The 20437-nt window shown below is 44.0% G+C and overlaps 1 protein-coding gene across 1 annotated transcript in view; it reads right to left on the bottom strand.

Moving 5' to 3' along the window:
- Positions 1-20437, bottom strand: part of TTBK2 (tau tubulin kinase 2) — a 212099-nt gene that overhangs the window by 1540 nt on the left and 190122 nt on the right. The window contains exon 13 of the mRNA XM_026651392.1: positions 766-2054. Coding sequence (XP_026507177.1) covers positions 766-2054 — 1289 coding nt within the window. The remainder of the gene's footprint in view (positions 1-765; positions 2055-20437) is intronic.

Raw genomic sequence — 20437 nt, 5'->3', positions numbered from 1 at the left:
GGCGAGCCCGGCTGTGGCCCCGCTCTCCCCGGCGGCCGGAGCGCCGCGCCGCCCCCCTCCAGGTGCCGCCCCAAGCACCAGCTTGGGTGCCTGGTGCCTGGAGCCGGCCCTGCCTACTACACCTTCCTTCAGAGGGTATTGCATCACTGGTGACACCTACACTCCCGTTATACTTGTGAGTCTACTCATACACAGAACAGGATTATGGCTGCCCATGCATAGATGTCCAGGGGTGAAGAAGAGCTTCTGGGATCCTCTCTGTGCTCCTTTTCATTCCTGTGCATAATCAGTCATGATCTGATCCTAACCAATTATGTCTAAATATTGTTCATCAAAATTTTCAAACTGTTAGGCTTCTAAATAAGAGTGCTTTGGTAATGGGTTTTGTGAGTGTTCAGCACTTTTGAGAATCAGGTCATTTTTATTTAAGTGTCTAAATATAGCTATAACTTTAGGAACCCAGGTTTGAAAATTCTGGCTATCCGTATCTATCGGAGAGTTCACTGGAAGGCTGTCACATCCTTCTGTAACACTTCAAAATATTATTAATATCTAACTGACGTGTTAAAGCTAAAGCTTTTTTAAAAAAAACAGTTAAGATATTTCTCAAATGCTTTTTTGTGGTCAGATCACTCAAATCCAGGATTTTTAAAAAGAAATCATTTTACAAATGACCGAAGTTTTGGACAATCAGACAATATTCTTTGCAAGCTAGATCAAAGCTATTTTAAAATAAAATAAGTATTTCTAGTTCATCTGTATTACCTGGCTTCTACCCCAGGCCTAGTTGGAGGTTTTCCTGGGGGTGGACGAGGAAAGAATTGAGCTGAGGTTGAACTGGTGACTTGATCAGTGGTAGCCCAGGATACTAGCCTTGGAATCTTGCTCTTTCTGGACTGAGAGCTGCTTGGTGACAAAGAGCCATCCTCAGATTGTCTGCCCAAATGAGTGTCCAGTGTCAATCTGGAAAAGGAGGATAAGACGTCATCCTCTGAAAATGGTACAGGAGCAGCAGCCACTTTTTCTTCCAGTGACTTGTCAGAGGCACTTGAGAGATCACCAAGGAAAGACTTGAGCTGTCTCTTTTCCACAAGTAGCCTGACCAAATCTGTCTGATGGGCCTTCTTTAGGAGAAGCTTTTCCTTTGCTGAAACAGGAGAAGTGGACTCTGATGTCAAGTCTATTTCTTGTGCTAAAACTGGTATGCGACTTTGTCTGACTACAAAGGGTGACCTAACCACGTCTTTCTTAGATTGATGAGAACTCTCATTCTCGGAAATACAATGGAACAGCTCTCCATTTCTGGGGGCATTTTTCTCTCTTTTGCCCTCCTGGTGAAAAAATGTAGTAAGGTCCATCTGGTGGCATTCCAAGTCTTCACTATAATCAATTTCTTCATTATCATGGAAACCATTTTCCTGCACTACTACTATTTGATGTTCCGGTCTATCAGCAAATAGGTCTATGACTCTTGATGGTGAAACCTCTGATGTCTCAGCTGCTGCTGACTTCAGTACCTCATAGTTCGCATCTGAATTTGGCACCAAGCAGGAAGTCCTTGGCTGTGATTCATCAGCAGATTCAATAGCAGCTGGAGGTTTCCCCTCCACTAATTTTGAGCTCCCTGGTGGAGAAGAACTCTGCCCTTTGTGAGACATTTTTAGGGCATCCTCAGAAACCACTGGAAGCCTTCCTTCTTCAGTTTCTACAGCGAGATTTCCAGGTTCTTTTTCTTCCTCCCTACTGCTACCTTGTTCAAGTACGTCCTTTTGGCCACAGTCTATGAGTCTGACACATTCTTTGACGTGCCATTCCCCCTCAAGCACCTCATGGCTGATATGATTTAATTGAAGTACCAGATCTGTTCTGCTGGTACTAGTGGGAAGTGCATCCTCTGTCACTACCAATCCAGGCAAATTCTCCTTAGGAGAGGAAAATTCCACAGTGTGTTCCATAGGATGAGTGTTTCTGTCCCTCTTCTCTAGCTGGTGGCCATAATGAAAGCTCTCAGAGGCAGATTGGGTGGATGCCACTGATGGTCTGGGTATTGTTATCTATATTGGAAAATTAAAGGAAAAATTAAAAGATAGGAATATCATCTTATACAGATCATATTCTTTAAAATGCAGACTTGATACTGTATGTTCAAAGTGTTATTGTTCCCATCAATCATTATGTTCATATTGGAAAGGTAACAGCTAATTTCATAAATGACATTTGATTTACAGAACTAGAAAATAAAATTCTCTACCATCCTTGGACAAAATGTATGGCATGTGAAAACAAGCATTATCTCTGCTGAAAAGGTCACATTCACCAAGAACCCTGCTGGAGAACAGAGCCGGCCTAAGGAGTAAACTACGTTTTGTTTGTTATTTTTATACAATTTTGCATATTTTTATAAAAGTTTTACACATTCAACTTCATAGGAAAAAGTAATCCTTAACAAGCTATACTATAAAAATTACAAGACCTTGCAGTCAGGGATGGAAGATGATGAACAGTATTTCATAGGCTAGGATTAAAGAAGTGAGATTTTTGGTCAAGGCAGCAGATAGTTCCCACTGAGTCACCATGGTGTATAAACATATAGTCAGAGCTTGTAATGTTCATCAGCAGTGGAAATGATTATGGAATGTGAGTCTGGCCACAAAAGCCTCCTAGATTCACCTCTGCTGGAAGTTGAAGCTGATGACAGTTGCCATGAAATCTGCAATTTTATATCACAGACACTCCACTGGCACTTGCTGCAGAAATAGTCTTAAAGTGCTGGACAGCTCAAAGGGCTTTTAGCATAATTAGCATAGTGACACCATTGGCTGGTAAAATCAAACTCACCCATTAGGTCCCAGGAACACATTTCACATTTAATACTGGTGGTATTCAATCTACTTCCATGAAAAACAAGCAAACTGGGATTTGATAGTGACATGCACCCTGTTGGGGAATCTGAATTCAACAGCTGCATGGAGACTCTCACTCCTTTTGTACATCCTCTTAATAGTCCTCATGTAACAAACATCCATCATTATAGGGTCAAACTTACTTTCATCAAATACAAACATCCAACTGATGTTGTAAATTATTCACAGGAAAAATATGGAACATTAGCCATGCTGCATCATGATACTGAAGTTACAGAAATTAATGTTATTTATGTTAAGGAAATTATTACCACATCATTCTGAGATTTATTACACTGATTTTCTAATATGCCTCACTTTTGGGTTTTTGTTCCATATTTGGGCTTGAGGCTGGGTTGGGCAAGCTAGAAATAGGAGGTCTGGCTTGCAATGTGGTTTTTATACACCACTGTGTAGCTGGTCTCAGAGTAGCAGTGATTTGCAAAGCAGGTTCTTTGTAGTTCCACAGACAGCATGAGAGTCAAGCATTTTTTCTGTTACTTTTAGGGCAGAGAAAATGGGGTTTTCACTGAGTGCAGAGGGAGAGAAAGCAGGAAGTAGCCCAGCAAAGAAGGCATCCTAAGAATTCCCAAATGGGACTGATTAAGCTGTATCTACTGTTCTTACAGAGGATTTGCTAGGATCAACGGAGCAAGCGAAAACCCACACTCAGATGTCTGGAGTCCTTCTGCAGCAAGAGGGAAACTTTTTTCTCATTTACCTGCTAATTTGCTTTCAGTGACTGGATCAATATGCACAGTCCTGGGCTCTTCTTGTTAACTGAATCAGAATGGCATGTTGACAACCAATCAAACCAAAAAGTATTCACACCCTAGGGGACAGTCCTCACTTCTTCTCTTATCTTAGTTTGAGTCTTTAATATGAAAGAAACATTATCTCCATTTCTGAGTGAGAAGCGCTTTTTTTACTCCAGGATTCAAGGAAAAATCCAGGATCTTTCAGGTGGGAGGGGGGATTTGTGCTGTACTGATCCAATCTCAAAAAGCAAAGGGGAAGTAGAAATAAAATTTGCCTTTCCATGACTGGGTCCACTACTGCACAGAACTTGCATTTTAAACAACAATACCCTAGCAAGCACTCAGGGTGTAAAGGAAAAGGAACAAAGGACATTAGGGTCAAGAAAATGAGACAATTCTTTCTCCCATTCCCTCTCTGTCTCCGATTGATCTCTCTAAGGGATCACATCTTTACGTATTCTGTGTCTGAAAACTGGAGCTGTTCACCTGAACATACAGCCCACCTTTGTAAAGGTGTGGAGGAAATGCCATCTAGTCACTTTATAAAAGTTTATTTACTCCTCTCTGTCTAGGAGACCTAAAGACTGTGCAGGTTGAGTGTGATTTAATCCTGAGGAGAGAAGAGATCTCTGTTATTCTGTACACTCCTCTGGAAGCAGATTTTGATCCATTTAGCTATGAAATATGAAGAAACTTGGAGGTTTTTTCTAGATCATTCAAGCAGGACCAAAAATGAATCTACTCTCTCTAAAAGAATCCAACTCAGTCACGTACATTTTCAGAACCCTCTGATGGTAGGTTTTGCCAGAATTTTCTTCCTAGAAATGAAAAAGAAGATAGGCCAAACAATGTCCTGGTCCAAATTAAATCAAATATGCAGGAGCATGAAATAGAGCTGCTGTCCCCCCTACCTTCTAAGCAAAGATGATTGCTGTCAAAGGCACTGCCTTAAGGTTCAGGAAGTGCAAGCTGAATGACAACAATGTTAAAAAGGATGCAACAGAGGCTCTCATATAATTTTTGAAAATAAGACTAAAACTCAAAAGGGCTACAAGACCTGGGAGGAACTAAAGAAAGGAGATTTTTGTGAGGACCAAAGATACTAGAAGAAGGACCCTCCCCTCCTCCATGCATGGAGTTCCTTAAAGCACTAAGAACTGATGTCTGTACCTCTAAGGAACTAGGAGCTAAACTCTTACGAAAACCCTCTTGAAAGAAGTCTAAGACAAATGGGACCCTGGCCTTCTTGGATGAAACCCTCTAGCCCTACACCATGCTGAGAAAATAGACTATACTAAATAGCAGGCAATGGAGGATCTGCTCTCTTGTGAGAGAGGGGCATAGTTTGACCCACCTTATCAGAAATCCTCAACACATTCAGAAGTGCCCTGTCACAAACCAGGCTGTGAGATTTAGGGCTTCTGGATTTGGGTGCAACATTTGTCCATATTTTAGCAGATTCTGGACACAAGAGGAGAGGAAACTGAGCCACCTGAGAGAGAGACTCAGAAGGTCAGTAAAGAAGGTCCTACGTGGCCTCTCCAAAGCCAAAAGAATCAATTGGGTCCAGTGAAGAACTGCCTTTTTATTTTTAAGTATTTTCCAAGCAAGCAATACAGGAGGAAATCATAAACAAGATTGGTGTTCCATGGAATGGTAAATGTGTCATACTCTAGAGGCCCTAGAAATGGATACATGCCACAGTAATGAAAACAGCTTAATATTTTATTTTGCTGAAGACAGGTCCATAGATGGGAGTCCCGAATGTTCAGAAATCTTGTGAAAAAAATTTATCTGAAGAGACCAATCCCTTGATGACATTTTTGACCTAAAAAGCGGTCTCCTTGGCAATTCAAGTCACCTGGGATCCAGAGAGTTTTACTGAGTACTCTTCCATTTATCTGAAGAGAAAGATGGCTCTCTCTTAGAAGACTTGGGTTGTTGTGCCCCCTGTGAGAGATAACCACCACTGTGTTGTCTATTTTTATGAGAATATTCTTTCCCTTCATCGATTTCCAAAAGGACAGTGGTGATATTTTAACCATCCTTAGTTCAAGTCTGTTTGTGTGGAAAATCTCTCTCTGAGCGTACTCTCTGAGTCAACAGAATTGTACTGTCAGGCTACACTGGCTGTGATGTGAAGCCTGCTTTGTCCTTGAAATGGGAAGCCTTTCAACAGATCCTATTGGTTTTGCCACCAGATAAGAGCAATATGTGACAGGATACCATCATGCTGAAAAAGGAGAGAACAGCTCTCTGGGTGACTGAGCAGGAGCATAGAATTAGAACTGCTAAATGGTTTATAGCTGCACAATTCTCTCCTTGAATGGAAATATCCTTCCTTGAGCTCATTAGCAAACCCACATGGCTCAAGTGCTTAGAGGGAAAGGAAGCACTCATTTTGTGATTCACCATGAACCCAGGTCAAAAATGCCCATTGTCCCACTGACTCTCCTCGGAACTTGGTCTTTAGACTTTATCCACATTTGCAAGTGATTTAAATAGCTGATCATGCAGAAGACTTTCCTGAACAAGGCTGCTGAATTTCAGACATGGCTTTAATAAAATCCAAAGGAGCTTGTAATGGGGACTGGGCTTATCAGTGTTGCTGCATAGTTGTTTGGTCCCTGGGTTCCACCTCTCCTCCATTTTCAGCATCCCTCACCAGCAATCACTCCAACACTGGGGAGGTCCACTTTTGGTAGGTAGTGATTCAGCCATTCCACCTGGTCATCAGTTGAGTTCACCCCCTTCCGAGGTAACAGAGTCCAACAAAATATATATAGTTCAACTTCCCCACAAAAGAAAGGGTCTTCATCCCACCTCCAAGCCCCTGTGGGTGGCATGTCCTTGACACAGAGCTTACAATATCTCTATCCTCTCCTTCTCTCCAAGAGCAGGGGGAGGGATGGGAAGGAGTTTATGCCCCCTCCACGAAAAGGGTGGTTGGTAGGGGAACCTGGGCTCTCCCTCTCCACTGGGCTCTGACTCAGACCCCTGTGAGAGGCCGTGATAGCAAACACCCCAGGCCACTTACTACTATTTGCTTCCTTGGTTCATGGTGTGGTCAAATGCCTTACCAATGATCCTCTAGAAGCTAGAGCAAAGGTTTCCCTAGTCTTAGGGAAAGTCTAGCCCTTCCTGGTAGGGCCTGGGATAGCTGTCACTGGCAGAAACTCTCTACAGCCAGGGCTCCAGCTTCATCCTTATTCAGGAGCTCATGAGATAGGTCTCTCCTCCTCAACCATCCTCCCCCTCTTTCTGAGTTGTCTGGCTCCCTTTTAAGATCCTCCTATAGCTAGAGCAAACTCTGCAGGTGTGGCAGGGGTGAGTCATCTGGTCCCTAACCCCTTCTGTCTCAGAGTGGGTCTTAAATACCCCACTGCAGAACTGACACGAAACCAAAAGAAAAGATGCATTATTTAAAAAGCCAATTATCCAGAGGAAACCTTAGACCTATTAGATCAGATGAGACTATAAGGATGTGGAGGGAAGTATTTATTAACATCACAGAAGCAGGATATCCTTTGGTCTCTAGTAGTCAGGGTGGAATGGAGGAATTCCATCTCGAATTTTGGTTTTGCTTAAGGCCCAGGATAAATCTGTCCCCCATGCAGCTCTTTTGGGGACTACAAAGTACCTGACATAAATTCCTAGAAAATATTGTTCCCTTAGCACTGAGATGATGGCTCTGACCTCCAAGAAGTGGGTCACCTCTGAAGAAAATCTTCCTTATTGGCTGAAGAAAGAGGAAGGTGACATGCCACTACCTTTGGGGAGAGGAGGAAACTGGAGGAATCTGAGAATATAAATCTGGGACACGATGGACAGAACACAACTCAGTGAGGAAATTCACAAGCCAACCAATTGGAAATCCTTCCTCCTTACTGTCCATCCCCAGTGCCTGTGGGTTTGATGAAAGCAGATTATCAGAAGCATTTATTACAAGTCCTTTACTGAGATCACAAAGGGCAACAGGGATTTCGTAGGTCCATATTTCATGGTAGATTTCTGGATGGAAAATAGTGACTCTTACCTGCAAAAGAGGGTTTGGGATTTCTTACACTGGGAAGCTGGGATTGGAAGAGAATCCTTATTATCTGAAAATTCAGAGAGATTGGGCATCTGAAATCTCATTAAAAAATCTAGACCCCTATGAAATAAAAGGAGGACTCACATCCTGATTTAGGAAGCTATAACTTCCCCCATAGTCTATAATCTACAAAGCCCTGCAAGCTATTGAAGACAAGATAAGAATGTTAGCTGCTAGGTAGACGGAATCATGGATCAAGTCACTAAAGTTATTAACAACTTGAAAAACAAAACAAAACAGAAAAAGCCTCTCTCATTTTTCAGGGAAAGGATGTTAAAAAAAACCCAAACCACAAAAACTTCCTCATCCTGCCATACCTCTTACAACCAGCAGATGGCAGAACTGAGTATGCAAGGAATAAAATGCAATGGAAAACTTTAAAGCATTCAAATAAAAAAATCTTTCTGGTGTTGACTCCTTTTGTTTTTCTGAGGTGAGACATTAGATTCCACAAGCAAGGCTTAGAGCATGACATAACATCTGAATCAAGTTTAGGTGATGAGAACCACTGGCCTGAAATGTCCTTGGGAAGTTTAGAGATGTGTTAAGTGTTTCCATAATCTTGTGAACTGAAGGGTGAGAGGGGAGTGTCTCATCCTGATTTCCTTCCACCAGCAATAAAGGGAGCCCTTTAGAATCCATTTTTCCCAAGGAGGACTCAGATTTCATAGTGGTGAATACACTTCTGACTAAATCTCAGTCTTTCTGAGAGACACTTTTAGCTGACAGATGAGATTTTGTTCTGAATGTGATAACATTTCTCTCCAACCCTCAAAGAGATTCTAAGGAAGCAGAGGATGCAGAAAAACCCAGAGTGGACCTGTGCAGAGTTGTGTAGCCTTAGACACAGCTTTCAGGTGAAACAACTTGGATGCAGCCGCTAATTACTGAAGAGGATGGGAGTTCTTCTGGAATCACATTGGGAGTTCTTCTGGAATCACAACCTCCTCTCTAGCCTAGGCCACTGAGAATGATTGGTTGATCCATGCCATGACTGCAGGAGCCAAGGAAAGAGGCTACACAGGCTTGGAATCCATGAATAAAAACAAAACAAGATAGTAGCCACAAGATGGCTGGAGACAGACTTCCCACTTGTGAGTTAAGAATAAAAAATAAAAAGACAGGAGAAGAGGGACTTCTAAAGGGCATAAAAATACTTCACTGTGATTGATCATCAACCTGTCTGATTCAGTGATGAGGGAAATCTCAGGGTCTGTGCTCTAGCAGACATAAGAGAAAAAATGGTTACTCACCTTTGTAACTGTTGTTCTTCGAGATGTGTTGCTCATATCCATTTCAATTAGGTGTGTGCACGCGGCACGCGCACACCTAATTGGAATCGATATGAGCAAGCACTCGAAGAAGAACAATAACTAGTTTAAGACAAAAAATAATTATCATAAATAATAATATTTTGCGCTTGCATAGCCCCTTTCTTCAGTCACTAATTAATTAAAATTTAATCCCCTGTGAGATAGCTAAGTATAATTATGCCAATTTTATAGATGGTAAAACTGAGACAGAGAGCTGTTAAATGACTTGCCCAAGATCAATATAGTAAATCAGGCTTTCCTACACTAAGTGGTTTTGCCAATATAATTATACTGGTATAGCTATACTTGCAAAAACTTCTAGTGTAGACAGTTATGGCAGGTATAAAATTGGTTGTACCAATATAAATTATGTTGGTTCCACTGAGGCCTGGTCTACACTACGAGTTTAGGTCGACTTTAGCAGCGTTAAATCGAATTAAGCCTGGACACTTTCACACGACGAAGCCCTTTCTTTCGACTTAAAGGGCCCTTTAAACCGGTTTCTTTACTCCACCTCCGACGAGGGGATTAGCGATAAAATCGGCCTTAGCGGGTCGGAATTGGGGTAGTGTGGACGGAATTCGACGTTATTGGCCTCCGGGAGCTATCCCACAGTGGTTCATTGTGACCGCTCTGGACAGCACTCTCAACTCAGATGCACTGACCAGGTAGACAGGAAAAGCCCCGCGAACGTTTGAATTTCATTTCCTGTTTGCTCAGCGTGGAGAGCACAGGTGACCACGCAGAGCTCATCAGCACAGGTAACCGTGATGGAGTCCCAGGATCGCAAAAGAGCTCCATCATGGACCAAACGGGAGGTACGGGATCTGCTCACCATATGGGGAGATGAATCAGTGCTAACTGAACTCCGTAGCAGTAAACGAAATGGCAAAATATTAGAAAAGGTCTCCAAGGCCATGAAGGACAGAGGCCATAACAGGGACGCACAGCAGTGCCGCGTGAAAATTAAGGAGCTAAGGCAAGCCTACCACAAAGCCAGAGAGGCAAACGGAAGGTCCGGGGCAGAGCCGCAAACATGCCGCTTCTATGCGGAGCTGCATGCCATGCTAGGGGGTGCAGCCACCACTACCCCAACCGTGTGCTATGACTCCCTCACTGGAGAAACACACAGGGAAGCGGGTTCGGGGTATGAGGAAGATGAGGATGAAGATAATGTAGATAGCTCACAGCAGCAAGGAAGCGGAGAAACCGGTTTCCCCAACAGCCAGGATATGTTTATCACCCTGGACCTGGAACCAGTAACCCCCGAACTCACCCAAGGCGTGCTCCCAGACCCTGAGGGCACACAGGGGACCTCTGGTGAGTGTACCTTTGTAAATATTACACATGGTTTAAAAGCAAGCGTGTTTAATGATTAATGATTAATTTGCCCTGGCAATCGCGGCCAGTACAGCTAATGGAAAAGTCTGTTAACGTGTATGGGGATGGAGCGGAAATCCTCCAAGGACATCTCCAGAAAGCTCTCCTTCATGTACTCCCAAAGCCTTTGCAAAAGGTTTCTGGGGAGGGCTGCCTTATCCCGTCCGCCATGGTAGGACACTTTACCATGCCAGGCCAGTAGCACGTAGTCTGGAATCATTGCATAACAAAGCATGGCAGCGTATGGTCCCGGTGTTTGCTGGCATGCAGACAACATCCATTCCTTATCGCTCTTTGTTATCCTCAGGAGAGTGATATCATTCACGGTCACCTGGTTGAAATGGGGCGATTTTATTAAGGGGACATTCAGAGGTGCCCCTTCCTGCTCTGCTGAACAGAAATGTTCCCCACTGTTAGCCACGCGGTGGGGGGGAGGGGTGAAGTGATCATCCCCGATAATTAGGTGTGGGGGGGGGAGGGGGGTTAGTTGGGTTTGTGCTGCATGTTAACCTGGAAACCGCAGCCCCTCCTTTTACATTGCAAACCCATTTTAAATGGCCAACCCAACGGGTGCTTGGTATGGGAAATGAGGGCGCTACTGTTTGAAACCATTCCCACATGTTAAGAAGGTTAAAAAAGCCAAAAGACTGTGGCTTACCATGGCTGCCTGCAAGCCGAAATCTGTTGCCTGGCACTGCGTGAGTGATCTCTCACACCAAACCAGCAGGCCCTCAATATAAGAGGAAAAATGCGACCTTGTAACGAAAGCACATGTGCTGTGTAATGTGAACAGCAAAATTTAACGTGAAAGAGTGTACCCATTGTTCTCTAAAATGTGTCTTTTTTAACCACCTCTCCCTTCTCCTCCACCAGCTGCAAATGTTTCTCCTTCACAGAGGCTAGTGAAGATTAGAAGGAGAAAACGGCGGTCTCGGGATGATATGTTCACGGAGCTCCAGATGTCCTCCCACGCTGACAGAGCACAGCAGAATGCGTGGAGGCAGTCAATGTCAGAGTGCAGAAAAGCACAATATGAACGAGAGGAGAGGTGGCGGGCTGAATCGCGGGATGAACAGAGCAAGTGGTGGGCTGAAGATGATAGGTGGCGTCAGCTTGCAGACAGAAGGCAAGAGTCGATGCGCCGACTGCTGGAGCATCAAACTGATATGCTCCAGCGTATGGTTGAGCTGCAGGAAAGGCAGCAGGAGCAGAGACCGCCGCTACAGCCCCTGTGTAACCAACAGCCCTCCTCCCCAAGTTCCATAGCCTCCTCACCCAGACACCCAAGAACACGGTGGGGGGGCCTCCGGCCACCCAGTCACTCCACCCTAGATGATTGCCCGAGCATCAGAAGGCTGGCCTTTAAAGTTTTAAACTGCAGTGTGTCCTTTTCCTTCCCTCCTCCCCCACCCATCCCGGGCTACCTTGGCAATTATCCCCCTAGTTGTGTGATGAATTAATAAAGAATGCATGAATGTGAAGTAACAATGACTTTATTGCCTCTGCAAGCGGTGCTCGAAGGGGGGAGGGGAGGATGGGGTGGTTGGTTTACAGGGAAGTAGAGTGAACCGGGTGGGGGGGGGCGGAGGGTTCATCAAGGAGAAATAAACAGAAGTTTCACACTGTAGCCTGGCCAGTCACAAAACTCGTTTTCAAAGCTTCTCTGATGCGCACCGCACCCTGCTGTGCTCTTCTAACCGCCCTGGTGTCTGGCTGCGCGTAATCAGCGGCCAGGCGATTTGCCTCAACCTCCTACCCCGCCATAAATGTCTCCCCCTTACTCTCACAGATATTGTGGAGCGCACAGCAAGCAGCAATAACAATGGGGATATTCTTTTCGCTGAGGTCTGAGTGAGTCAGTAAGCTGCACCAGCGCGCTTTTAAACGTCCAAATGCACATTCCACCACCATTCGGCACTTGCTCAGCCTGTAGTTGAACAGGTCCTGACTACTGTCCAGGCTGCCTGTGTACGGCTTCATGAGCCATGGCATTAAGGGGTAGGCTGGGTCCCCAAGGATCACGATAGGCATTTCAACATCCCCAATGGTTATTTTCTGGTCCGGGAAGAAAGTCCCTTCCTCCAGCTTTCGAAACAGACCAGAGTGCCTGAAGACGCGAGCATCATGTACCTTTCCCGGCCAGCCCACGTTGATGTTGGTGAAACATCCCTTGTGATCCACCAGGGCTTGCAGCAGCATTGAAAAGTACCCCTTGCAGTTTATGTACTCGGTGGCTTGGTGCTCCAGTGCCAAGATAGGGATATGGGTTCCGTCTATCGCCCCACCACAGTTTGGGAATCCCATTGCAGCAAAGCCATCCACTATGGCCTGCACGTTTCCCAGAGTCACTACCCTTGATATCACCAGGTCTTTCATTGCCCTGGCAACTTGGATCACAGCAGCCCCCACAGTAGATTTGCCCACTCCAAATTGATTCCCGACTGACCGGTAGCTATCTGGCGTTGCAAGCTTCCACAGGGCTATCGCCACTCGCTTCTCAACTGTGAGGGCTGCTCTCATCCTGGTATTCTGGCGCTTCAGGGCAGGGGAAAGCAAGTCACAAAGTTCCATGAAAGTGCCCTTACGCATGCGAAAGTTTCGCAGCCACTGGGAATCGTCCCACACCTGCAGCACGATGCGGTCCCACCAGTCTGTGCTTATTTCCCGGGCCCAGAATCGGCGTTCCACGGCATGAACCTGCCCCAGTAACACCATGATTTCCACATTGCTGGGACCTGTGCCTTGTGAGAGGTCTATGTCCATGTCAATTTCCTCATCACTCTCGTCGCCGCGCTGCAATCGCCTCCTCGGCTGGTCCTGGTTTTGCTTTGGCATGTCCTGGCTCTGCATATACTCCAGGACAATGCGCGTGGTGTTCATAGTGCTCATAATTGCCGCGGTGATCTGAGCGGGCTCCATGATCCCAGTGCTATGGCGTCTGGTCTGAAAAAAGGCGTGAAACTAGTATCTGACGGATGGAGGGAGGGAGGGGCGAGTGACGACATGGCGTACAGGTACAGGGAATTAAAATCAACAAAGGTGGCTGTGCATCAGGGAGAAACACAAACAACTGTCACACAGAATGGCCCCCCCCAAAGATTGAACTCAAAACCCTGGGTTTAGCAGGCCGTTGATTTCACGGAGGGAGGGGGAAGCAAATGAATACAGAACAAATCTATTTTTTACATCTTAAGCTGGCAGACGACGGTGCAGCATGACTGATAGCCCTCGGCATCTTCTGGGTGCTTGGCAGAAAATACTGGGCGCTTGGCAGAAAATAGCATACTACGACTGATAGCCATCATCGTCAAGACAGTTCGATAGGACTGAGCATGTCTGCCCAGGTGCCCATGATTGACAGCCACTGCAGTACGATGACGACGGATACCAGTCGTAATATACCATCTTCTACCAAAAGGCAAGAGGCTGCTGCTGTGTGCAATGCAGCCCCACGTCTGCCAGCACCCAGATCGCCGATGAAGGCTACCAGTCATACTGCACCGTCTACTGCCAAAAGGCAATTAGCTGCTGCTGTGTAGCAATGCAGTACCATGTCTGCCGGCACCCAGAGGACATATGGTAACGGTAAGCTGAGCTGAGCGGGCTCCATGCTTGGCGTGGTATGTTGTCTGCACAGGTAACCCAGGTAAAAAGTCGCAGCCCGGAGCACCCTCCTACACCCCAAACCCCTCATCCCCAGCCCCACCCCAGAGCCTGCATCTCAAGCCAGAGCCCTCACCCCCCTGCCCCTGTGCCCCAACCCTCTGCCCCAGCCCTGATCCGCCACCCACCCGCTGAACCCCTCAGTCCCAGCCCAGAGCACCCTCCTACACCCCAAACCCCTCATTCCCAGCCCCACCCCAGAGCCCGCACCCCCAGCCGGAGCCCTCACCCCCTACCCCCCCGCCCCAGCCCATACCCCCTTCTCACACCCTGAACTCATTTCTCACCCTACCCCAGAGCCTACACCCCCAGCCAGAACGCTCACCCCCCTCTGTACCTCAAACCCACTTTCAGGAGTATTCATGGCCCACCATACAATTTCCATACCCTCTGGTCAAAAAGGTTGACCACCCCTGCAGTAAAGTGTCCACAATGTAGATGCAGCCTAGGTCTTTTGATTATTATCTAGCCACAGTAGTGTATCAACTGTAAGCCTAGGTGAGAACTACAACTGCCTAAATGACCACTAACTCCCACCAACAAGTATTTCTCTTTCTGTTTTATAAAACCTAGGAAATTAAATGGCAAAAAGCTTTGTTAACATGGAGTTAAGGTTGCCAAATGATAGCTCATGCCCTTCCACAACATCTAAGTTCAGCAACTTAAACTTCTGAAAACCAGGAAATTCAGAATTAAGATAAATGCCCACACAACCTTAACGCTGCCCTCTCTGAGCAATACACAACAATAGCCATAACACACACATTTGCACTTTGCCTTTTCACTGTAATAGACAGGTGCTACTTGTGCTTGCCCTACACTCAAGCACTAAGCCTGGAGCCCCAGCACCATACTTGTAAAATTTACCACTTCATACCCTTTTACAACCTCTTCACACTTGCACACAGGATTCCACCTGGCTATAGTTTCCCCTGCCCATCATTTAATACACTGACTGCTCTCATGTCCCACCTTACTTCTGACAATACCCTTAGCAAGAAGACCCCAGTGCTCTGCTAGTGACACAACCTACATAATTCTGTACTGAAATGATGCAGACTGGGAACCTCAAGGTACACATGCACATCTTTCTTTTGACAACACACATGGGAGGACTCAGACCCAGATCTTCCCATACCATAATCCAGAGGTTCTCAAACTTCATTGCACCACGACCCCCTTCTGACAACAAAAATTACTACAGGACCCCAGGAGGGGGGACCTAAGCCTGAGCCCGCCGAAGCCCCGTCAGCCTGGGCAGTGGGGATTCCAAAGCCAAAGCTCCACTGCCCCATGCTGGGGGGCTGAAGCCGAAGCCCAAGGGCTTCAGTCCCAGGCAGGAGGCCTGTAACCGTAGCCCCACTGCCCAGGGCTGAAGCCCTCAGGCTTTGGCTTTGGCCCTGGACCCCAGCAAGTCTAAGCCAGCCATGGCGATCCCATTAAAATGGGGTCGCAACCCACAGTTTGAGAACCACTGCCATAATCACAGCTCTGTGAAGCTCCTCAAAATATCCCCAGATCTCCTTGTATCACAAACACACCTCTATCAACCTGTCCCACCTATTGCCTCCACTGTTCTCAATATCTACATCTAAAACACTGAAAGCAACTGGAGTGCATGCAGACAATTTCCCATGGCTCTTGCCAACTCTGGGGGGCAGAGTTAAGGAAGGGCATGTGGTGTCATCAGGTAACCTTAACTCTGTGATTTTCACCATTTAAACTATATAGCACTGTCAACACTGCTGGCACAGTAGCTATGCTGGAATTGCTGCTCCATCCCAGCTGCATGCCACTCCTCTGTTGAGATTTCAAATGCTGTGTACCGTAAATTAATGTTACTCAGAGCAGAATTTTAAACTGTAAACTGCAGGTTTATCTAGCCTCAGTTACACCTGTTTGGAGAGAGGAACATGGTATTCTGAGCAACTGTGTTCTGATTTCTCCCTTCTGTCAGGTTACACCCTATTTCTGTATACATATAGTTTACATAGAGGGATCACAGAGTGAGAGGAGGGAAGGATATAAAGTCAGAGTAAAGAGTGTTTGTGATAGCTCTGTATTTCCATATTTTCTAATATATTGGGTGGTGGGACCTGGGGGACGGGGGTATTTTTATAGATTTACCTGAAGGTAAATTTTTCTGAGTTTACAGTTGTTGTGATTTGAAAACAGCAATGTTCTTTTAAGGTGCTTTCTCCCTTTAGTTATTGATACAAATGTACAATCTTAACTCCAGATTAAGGAAGCTTTTGTTGTGTGACCTAATATAAATGCACTTTAAATGAAATGAAATGAGTAACTGCTTTTAGAGAATATTTGTTACATCATTATAACAAGTGGTTAATAGGTATCCATGTGACTACATGAGATACTCACAAAATTATAATCTTTTTCTGGAAAAATGTATTAAAAATTATAGAATGGTACAGCATATATTTACTGTTAATGGAGCACTGGGAAGCAGTTGCATTTATAATAATAGTATTACAGGATCTCCTGCTGTCATAGAATTATGGTAAAAGTAGCCCAGGTATTGTAATATTTTTCTTGAGTGCCGTGGACAGGTCTCTAAACATGCAAGTCTGGGGTTTCATTTGACCCTAATTACAAAAGGCCTGAAAGGATGGGATCCTAAGCTTCTTTCACCTTCAAAATTTCAACCTTCCATTTTCATCTCTATAGTCGCCAAATTCCTTTCTCCTCATGGTTGCTTTCATCCTTCTGTAACGATGACTGACGTGGAGACTATAATATAGCCAGAAGGATGGCCAAGTCATTGCTTTTCCTTCTAGAAAGTTAGAATCTACTGGCTTCATAAAAGAAGATTTTGGATTCTGTTGCAAAATCAACTGATGAGCAACTGCAGATCACACTTTTAGTAGCATATTTTATTCAGTGTTTTTAAATCTAGATTTTACAGAATAGCTAACAACTTCCAGTAAGATGTTAATTAGTTCCCAAAGGAAGGTTTTTCATAACTCTTACCTACCTACTCTGCCTTTCTAATTAAGAAGCAAACCAAGTAAAATAAGACACTGAAAATGATAAAATAACATATTTTAACTCAATCACACACAGAGGCTTTATAGCTGAAATAGAAGACACTGTCAATTTGAAATTAAAAGGTTTACTTTACTTTAAATGAGAAATCATTGGTGCTAGTTTGCTTAAAACACATATTACTTATATGGCTGAATTTTTATCTTAAACAAGTTGAGTAGTAACTGCAGTGAGTGTGGAATGTATCAATATATATTTTTTCCTTAGTTCCGAGATGGTTTCATTATATACAAAATATACCTCTGAAGTTAAGCAATTTATTAGTTCCTTCTCCAGCAAAGAAATGTATAATTATCAGAAACATTAAAAGCATAAGATAACACTATTCAGAAAAGTTTTGATTTTCCTGTCCATGGCTATATTATAGCTCATTTCTAAAGAGCTGCACTTTTCCAAACTGGATATCTGTTTTGGAATATTAAAAAAATTGTTCTGTTTTTAAACCCAGAGAGGGACCCCATTAACTCTAGTTTTTCTTTGTCATGAGAGTGCACACAAACCCTGGCACTCAATCACATGAAAACTGCTTTTAAACATTAATAGTGCTGGTTTCAAGCAGCAAACTTGGGGTTGGATTTTGAATGCCTTCCAAAAGGTTTAAGATTTTTCAGATCTGGAGATGTGGTCAGGTCAAATATAAAGGTAGAGGCTATTTGCAAACTTCAGATCCTGGTTCAGATATTAAACACCCCAACATTTTGGTGCTCATAAGTTATAGTTTGAGTTCATTTTTAATTTTTGTTATTGCTCCTCTACACAGCTATTTTTGTTTTATCTGTGTGTGCTACAAAAATGTAAAATATGGACTTTCAGCTGCAAAACATTAAGGGCCAAAACTTAGGAAAAAAAAAAAAAAAAGAGGTCTGTAAGGCCCCAAATCCTTCAATCAGATAGCAGGCCCATTCATCTGTATTGAGCACTATTAAATTAAATGGGACTTTGCGAAGTGACACACTCTCATGGATCCAGTTGTAGGACTGGCATTAAATTTACACTTGTTGCTCACAACTACTTTGTGCCTCATAAAGAGAGAATTTGTAAACAGAAACAGCATTTGCAGGCATTAATTAAGCAGATCTCAGGATATTTGATCAGCATATGCAAATGCAATTTGCATACAAATTCTGTGTGTTGTAACATTAAAACTATTGTACACACAAAACTACAGGTGAAAATTAAGAATCTAGATCAAGGCTCCTTTGAAAATTTGATATGAAGTGACACCATCTTTAGGAGCTTGTTGATATTGATAGGTTTCTCATACTCTATTTTCCTTTTTCAAGATGTAACTTTTTCTCTTATCTTTCATTCTCTGTGTTTATGTATTTTTTAAATAAGCTGAACCAACGTTAGCAGGAGTGGGAGCTCTAATAAGGACAAGGCTTCAGCTGCTTCTTGCATTTTTACCACCATGTTTAGTCAATGTCCTTTTCAGAAGATGATTCAGGAGGCAGGAGTCTTGTCTACACTAGGGCTTCCACTAAATCCAAAATGGGAAGGTATTTTTGGTTTTCTTAACTTCTCCCCACCATTCACAAGCCTTTAGAGATGTGATTAGAGCCCAGTTCCTCCTACTTCAATGGTAAATTACTATATGGTCCAGTCTGCAATACAAAATGTGTATATATGCACAGCGCTTAAACATTTTAGAGGCCCAACTATAATGTAGCATGGCTTTGCCTCTGTGGATACAAGGCCAGGGGCAGAGCATAGCTTTTTGACATAGTTATAACATGGTTAGGTCCCAACCACACTGGCAAGATCAAGTCATATTATAACACAGGTGGCCACTAACATGTATAAAGCTCCACATTTAAAGGGACACTGTCAACTTTCTTAGAATGGAGACTCTTCAGGGATAGGACCGTGTCTTCAAAAATATTTATATTGTATTTAATATACAATTTTATATCAGTGGGGCTCTGATTCTGTTTTGGTCTTCTGGGTGCTACTGTAATACAAATATCAGGACTACTGTAGTGTATAGGAATAGGTAGTATCCCTCTAAATAGTTTTTGAGCCCTCTAGTGGCACTCATCATGTTCAGTGTTTTAGAAGTTGTCAAAAACTGGTTAGAGCTTGTACTTAGGTCTTGAATGTTTGCGTATATGTAGTAAACAGTGTCCTTTTGGACCCAACTAAGTCCATGTATAAGAATAGGGCTGTATCCCTATACATTACTATTATTAATAACAACTTGAAATTGAGTCAGTTTGCAAAAATTAGGTTTAGTTTAAGGTACCAGACATCTCCACCTAACCACCCTGCCAATTTTTGTGGTTTTACCACTACATCAGGGATTTCCCTACCCCTGCCCCTGAATTTCCCCAACCCCCAGTTTTGTGAACTAGTTACATGCAGTGCTGCCAATTTTGTGATTGTTTGGAAATTTCAATTGAAATTGAAACATGAATACACACTTTAAAAGCATATAAAGTGCATGATAAAATACATGTATCTGAAAAAGTATAATAGATTTGAAAAGTATGAACATAGACTAGCTTCCTTATACAGCTGTTGTTTTTTATGACAATGTCAGTGCATTCATTTCGGTGATGTTGGCCAACCTAATAATTTCAAATTATGATTTGTAAGCAAAGTCTAAATGAGCTCTCCCTGACAGCTAGTGATGAGCTGGGGGCTGGGGGGAAAGGTTTCAGGACCAGATTGTATTTACATTCACACCTCTACCTAGGTATCCAGCAAATAGAGCTGTGTTGCCCAAGTGATAGATTTTGGCTGGGGTTGGGTTACAAATCACTTTGAATGCGGGGGGAGGGGGGCTAATGAAATGTTGTTATTCTTATTGTATGAGTAAAGGGCAGTAGAACTGTACTTAGCCTGTGCTGATTGAGGGCATCAAGAAAGAGGGTGGGGACAGGTGTTTTGCTTGATGGTCTGCCTGAGTCACAAGTACTATTTGACCTGCCCCTCTCCACTGTTTAAAGACAGAGCTGATTAGGCTCCATAGATAATCTTTTGTTTTGTTAAGTGACCAGTACAGCTGAAATCACTAATAATCAGGTCTAAGTGCTTAGATCTGCTGTGGGACAGTGTTTCTGTGGAAGAGACGGTCCAGTCTGCACTAGCTCACTGAGAGCTCAGCTGAAATAACTGAGAGCTGGTGGAACCTCAAGAGACCAACTCACAGAGATCACAGTGGCAGCAGAAGGTGACGGCGCAGGGCCATTGGCAATGGAGCGATGGAGTGAACGGTGGCACAACGAATAACAGTGGCCAGAGCGAACAGTGAGAAGCTGGAGG

Source organism: Terrapene carolina, unplaced genomic scaffold (assembly GCF_002925995.2).
Source record: "Terrapene carolina triunguis isolate 2854851 unplaced genomic scaffold, T_m_triunguis-2.0 Scaffold96, whole genome shotgun sequence".
Taxonomy (NCBI): Eukaryota; Metazoa; Chordata; order Testudines; family Emydidae; genus Terrapene; species Terrapene triunguis.
The sequence above is the reverse complement of the archived record's forward strand: the minus strand, read 5'-3'. Positions and strand labels throughout refer to the sequence as shown.